Below are 6,000 nucleotides of genomic sequence, written 5' to 3' on the forward strand. Positions count from 1 at the left end.
AATTTACGTTTACTGTAAGTAACGATTGATATCAAACTTCACTTGAATACCGTTAAGTCACCAGTCACCGTGCGGCCTCCATTCACCGTGCACATATACAAATTCCTACAGAATATTCATACAATTTTCACAAATTATTCTTTTGTCAGCAAAATAAGATAAAACTGGTGAAACGAAGTAGTTTATATCACAAAGCAGTTTGAAAAACCTAGTTTATGTTATCAAAATCATATGAATTCTGTTTGATAATGATATTATTCAAAACTCTTAGTAGAAACGCCAAACATTCAGATTTTTCATTTTAACGTTAGAGTATGAAATTTTTCAAAATTTGAACAAGTTTTCACTGTGGATATTATAAGTAAGATGTATTTCATTGTATAAGCAATGAGATTTTATGCAAATCAGAGTTTTTTATTGTGTTCCAGTCGAAACCTAAATGCACGGTGAAGGGACCCTTTTCAATATATATGGTTCCTATTACCGTGCATTAGTGTAAAAGCCATGAAATTATTCGGTAATATTAGATTTATTGTTTTGTCGTGATTAAACTACTTCATATTTGGTTTTTGAGTGAATATGGAATTGTTTGGACAATACAGTCAAATGTCCTATAACGATTTTATTAAAAAAATAATAATTTAGCCAAGTTTTAAACTTTTTATGGTTTTTATTGTAAATGAAGAATTGAATACTCTTAAAAATGAGTGCGCACAGTATTAGCAACATAATTGCTCCATTAACAACGTTTCTTCAAGATATGAAATAAAATCAGGACGAAAACTATACGCACGGTGAATGGTGCACTAGTGTGCACGGTGAATGGTGACATAGAACGGTACGAGGCGACCTTAACATGACATTTTCAAACATGTTTTTAAGTAATTTTTTGTTATGCATCACTAGTTTTAGATTTTTCACTGAATTATGATATAATTGCACGCTACGTAGTGGTATTCCAGTATGCTTCAAATTATTTGGAAAAGTTATATAATTTTTTGAAGTGCAAATTTGTCTTAAATGCACGGTGAATGGTAGCTTGACGGTAGCAATAAATAGGTTTCAATTTGAATTGCAATAACGAGTCAGTGAAAATCATTCACTTCATTTGAAAATCTGCAGATCTACTTTTCAGCAGTAATCAGAATTGAAATTAGCTTCTCAGAAGCATTAAAATGTCGGAATATACCAAATGAATGAATCAAAACCATATTTCCCAGCTACTGTTTATTAGTGAGCTGCTTATTTTTCGAAAGTTCTCAAAACTATAAATTTGTGTGCTCTTCTAAATACAAATCAGATGGAGAAGAAACACTTTGTGATTTTCTAATCGAACTTAAGACTAGTCAAAAGTTCAAAAGGTTTTTCTCGTTTCACTAAAAAATATCCTTGTTTGATCATAACTTCATTAACACTCAAACGATTCCAAATATTTATACAAGCTTTTGAAGCTAATTTTGAATTTTGAGAATGATGTGTTAAAGTGTCGAAATCAAATAAGTTTTGTAGCCTTCGCTTTCATCTTTAAGTCGCTTGCTCCACCTCCACATTTCAATATATTTGTCTCAAACTTTAAGGTTTTTTTTTTTTTTTTTGGGTACCAGCTTTTTACGCTTGCTTGCCATAATATCGGAATCACCCCCTTTGACATTTCTTACACACACTAGATTTTTTTTATAGCTCAATCGAAGCAAGCTTTGAGGAGATAAATATTGTTGATGTTAAATGAGTTTTACCATTTTTGTTCTCTGAATATCTTAATTAGAATTTATTTGCTAATTTTTCTAATGTGATTTCCTTATATTTTAGGTTTATAAGGTGCGGTGATAAGCTGCTAATTGATGAAAGTATTATTAGCTACGAATCTATACCGAAAGAAATTTGGTTAAAATGGTTTGAATTAAAGATGTCGTCAGGAAATAGACCGCTGAACACGTCGCTCCGCAACCTAACGGCTGAGAAAATCATTGGATCAACACTTTTGAATGAAATGTTCATATTAAAACATAAGTCAAGCTGCTACTAAAATAGATACATTTCCAATAGTTTCTATGACATTACAATTTTATTCCAATGCATTTTATAGTTTTGGGCTTTGTGAACACCGTTTCAGTAAGGTCTAATTAATTCTTTTGTTTTTACGTATAATCTAGAATTGTATAAAAGTTATATTATGTGAGGTACTTGAGTCGAATGCTATAGGTTGTGTTGCTATTCAATGGAAATATTTCCAAGTATTGTCGAAGTATCTTGTCTAGGGTTTCATGAGAATACCGTTCATTTTGTTTCGTAAAAATCTTGCACTAGAATCAAGAAACTACGGTAACAAGAACCCTACCAAGGATCCTAAGTTAATTCACATTCATGCACATTATTCTATGGAAATCGTTTTTGCTTGCCAATAATTCCGGTTCTTCATATTCATATTGAAAGGATTTTCAATGATGAGCCAAATATTCGTTATATTTCTATTACAGCGTTCAGAAAAAGGGTAAGTTAGGTACCTAAAACGAGATAAAGCAAAAATTAAACAAATAAATATGGCAAGTATGTGAAATCAGAATACGGATAAAATAAAAACAGTGCGGTGAAAATTTTTGACGTTTGAATCAACAAACTTATTTGACTGCCTACTAAGACCTAACTATAAAATCTATAGGCAAAACATGTCAAACCCAAATCACCCCCCGGTGTTTTATAGCCAGCGTAAAAAGCTGGATAAGATTTGAATACAGAAGATTAAATTTTTGGTTTTAAGATCTTTCTTGAAATAAACCTCACACTACTGTTCATGTTCTGAGCACGCCATATAGAGAAAAACACATATTCTGTTTAGAGTGCATCTCTGAATATCTAGGCAATTAGGCCTTTAAACCTTCCAGGGACACCATTCCACCGCAGTAAACAATCGCCATCCAGATTTAATCATTCAATAACTTATCGAATCTAATTCAATTCATTCTGCTCTTTCTCTTCCCAAACCATTCCTTCAGGCCACTCGATACGACATCCCCCGGGGGCATTTCACAACGCGGCAGGAAGCAGTCAACGGTTCACGCCACTTTCCAGCCGATCGAGCACAGCGTTGTTGCTTCTACTGTTGCCAATTCTGCTGCTCTGCTCATCGATGACGTTACGACAGCCCTGCGCCCGAATCAACAGATGAAACTGAGAAAGTCCATCGCCAGCCACCATCAGAAGATCCCTCGTGCAAAATCGAAGCCATCATCATATCAGCAGCCTATGTTTCGAGGAATCATCATTAGCGTCAGTGGGCTATTCTCGAAGACCCCTCGAGACCCCCGAGGGCCTCCCAGCTGGGCCAACGTAACGTATAAATAGAATACAAACACATCAGGCTTCTTATGCGAGAGGTGAGTTTCGTTGGCCCAAGTGAGACACATTGTTTGTATACAATCCTAGCATTAAGCGGAAGAGGCCCAGTGTAGATTGGGCTTTAGGACAATTTCTATACAAAAGCATAGAGCAAATGCCGAGTGACAAAGAGAAAATAAGCGCATCGTAGTTATATACAAGTAGGCTAGCTGAAAGCTAGGTAATGAATATGTTAAGGTAGATTGTTTGTAGCGATACAATGTAAAGTGAAATCAAGAATGGTGGAATCTAGCGGTTACACTAGGCAACAATTCAAAGCTTTTTTACGCACTTCGATCATTTGCAATGTATTCAATAGTTATCAGACCACTGTTGTCAAATCTGTTCTCTCAATTTTCGAAACAAGAACAGTTATTTTTCATTCTCATATTCTTATCTCTTCATTAAATACCTTTTTGGCTCCGCAACAATTAAACACCTCAGATACCGAAATCCATAAATTCATAATGTGTTTAATAGATTGGCTCGAACACATATTTTAAATTTTTATTGCGTACATTTTTCGAGAAAGAGTGATTTTTTTAATTCAAATTAAAAATAGTTGTCAAACAAAAACGTTAAATTTCCATAAAGATATAAAAAAATGTGATTAAAAAAAACAGAACAACAAAAAGAACAACGAGCCAAAACCTATTGAAGTCATTGCAAGTGGTCAATGTGTGTGAACCATAATATTGCCTAGTGTCATCGGAACTGTTTGCTGTAAATAAACCTAGAGAGAAGCTTAAAGTTGCTTTTACCCCGAACCCAGAAACTATCGCGAAACGACAAATAACGACGATTCCCTGCCGGAAGAGCTAATTCCTCCTGAGAAACGACTCATCACAAATTGCCGGCCAAATGGCAACGTGATAATTGGTTAATTTAACTCGCCAGGGGGAGACGGCAGATATGTAGTTGAAATTCATAGCAACGGACCCTCATCGTCCCCTTAATGAGACTTCCAATTGCCTCGGCGAATGAGCAATTCAAATGTGTCCGGGTTCGATGTTAGCGATGCAACGTATTATCGATCGTCGGCTTGGGGAAGCGCATATGTAGACACCATTACCACAGACGCACAGACGTAGCACTGACGATCATTTCGAATTCGCTTTGTTTGTCACTTCACAAACAGAGGCGCGCACATCACTTTTCTTCGTGTTTGACGTTTCGTGCTACCACCATCTGCAGGTCAGGTTGCATAAAACAGCGGTTTTGACATGATTTGCTCCAAGAACTACGTCTGTTCGTCAGTGCCAATACGCTAAACACATTGCGATGAACACACGATGATGATGATGACAACTTTGTTGAAGCATTTGCTCGATTAGAAATTGAAATGAGACCCGTCTAGTGAACTATAGCAAATTGGAAGGTGTGGCGGCCATGAACTTGAAATTGAGCACTTAAAATTGTTGCAGCCGTTTGTAGCGAGTCATGGCTTAAATTCTAATTAAACCAGAGGATTGCTCTATTCAACAGTTTCGATTTGGGGATCAACAAAGGAAGTTTGGGCTGAAATTTCCTTAGATGAATCCATGCATTTCTAGGTCAAAACATTTTAAGAAGAATCTTATGACTTTAGCAGGGAGCTTGTAATTTGAATAGATGCTGGAGATTTGTCAAAACATTTCTTTCTGAACTCATTCTTAGTTTTCTTAGTTTAGTATTTCAGGAAGGATTGCTTCAAGGACTCCTGTAGGGATTGCTTATAAAGTTCGCCAAAAACTGCTCCAGCGTTTCGTCTTGAAACTGCGCATAGGATTTCACAGGCACTTCTTACACAGATTCACCAAGGAACTCCTCAAAGGTTCCACAGAGGTTTCCTCCGAAAACTATTCGAGCAACTCTTCCTCGAGAGCTTACTTTAAAAATTATTACCAACATTTCTAGTATTCTCCTTAAAATAATCAACCATAAATGCTTCTAGAGTTTGCATAAAGTTTTCTTCTGGGGAACTGTCTCTTTCAAAGTAATTTGTATATTTTTAGGTACTTTGTTTATTGGATTTAGGGATAAATACTATTCGCGTTTTCCCATAAATTACAGAGTCAGCCTTCTAAATAGAGCATTTTTCCAAAATTAACATAGGGTGGTAAATAATATTGGTTTTCTTGCTGTAGCGTTTTCAATTCTAAAATCTCATTAGGGCACTATCTCTCAGTTCGAACACAACAAAAAACACACCTATTTCAATAGATAATACCTCTGACTGGGGCAAACATAAATAAAAAAAAAACTCTGGAAGAATATTAGGAAGAATCCCAGGAACAGCAGAAATTCCTCCTTTGAAGCTTCTAAACGAATGTCTAGAAGAATTCCTAGTGGAATTCCGTTTTCCTGAAAAAATCATTACAGAACAAATCCCTGAAGAAAACCCTCGAGAAACTTCTGTAGGAATACATGAAGAAACTTGTGAAAGAGTCTCTGAGGAAGTTTTTTTTTTTAATTTCACCTAGATGTCTCTAAAGATATTTCTTCGATTCCTGGAAAATCTCTTGAGGGGTTTTCATCCAGAAACTTCTGGCGTAATTCCTGAAGAAATGTCTTAAGGCATATCTGAATTTGTAGAAAAATTCATTAAGGTATTGCAAAACCAATCTCTAAGGGATTTCCAAAAGT

At 35.6% G+C, this 6,000-nt stretch overlaps 1 protein-coding gene across 2 annotated transcripts in view; it reads left to right on the forward strand.

The window, feature by feature from the left end:
• The window catches only part of LOC5567004 (lachesin), a 224,723-nt gene extending 219,849 nt beyond the window's left edge, over positions 1–4,874 (forward strand). For both annotated transcript variants that reach the window (XR_002500957.1, XM_021847812.1), the window contains one exon: positions 2,994–4,874. Coding sequence is in view for 1 of the 2 variants with exons in the window: in XM_021847812.1 (XP_021703504.1) it covers positions 2,994–3,166 (173 nt within the window). In the remaining variant the exon portion in view is untranslated. The remainder of the gene's footprint in view (positions 1–2,993) is intronic.
• Positions 4,875–6,000: the final 1,126 nt, after the last annotated feature.

Source organism: Aedes aegypti, chromosome 2, assembly GCF_002204515.2.
Source record: "Aedes aegypti strain LVP_AGWG chromosome 2, AaegL5.0 Primary Assembly, whole genome shotgun sequence".
NCBI lineage: Eukaryota > Metazoa > Arthropoda > Insecta > Diptera > Culicidae > Aedes > Aedes aegypti.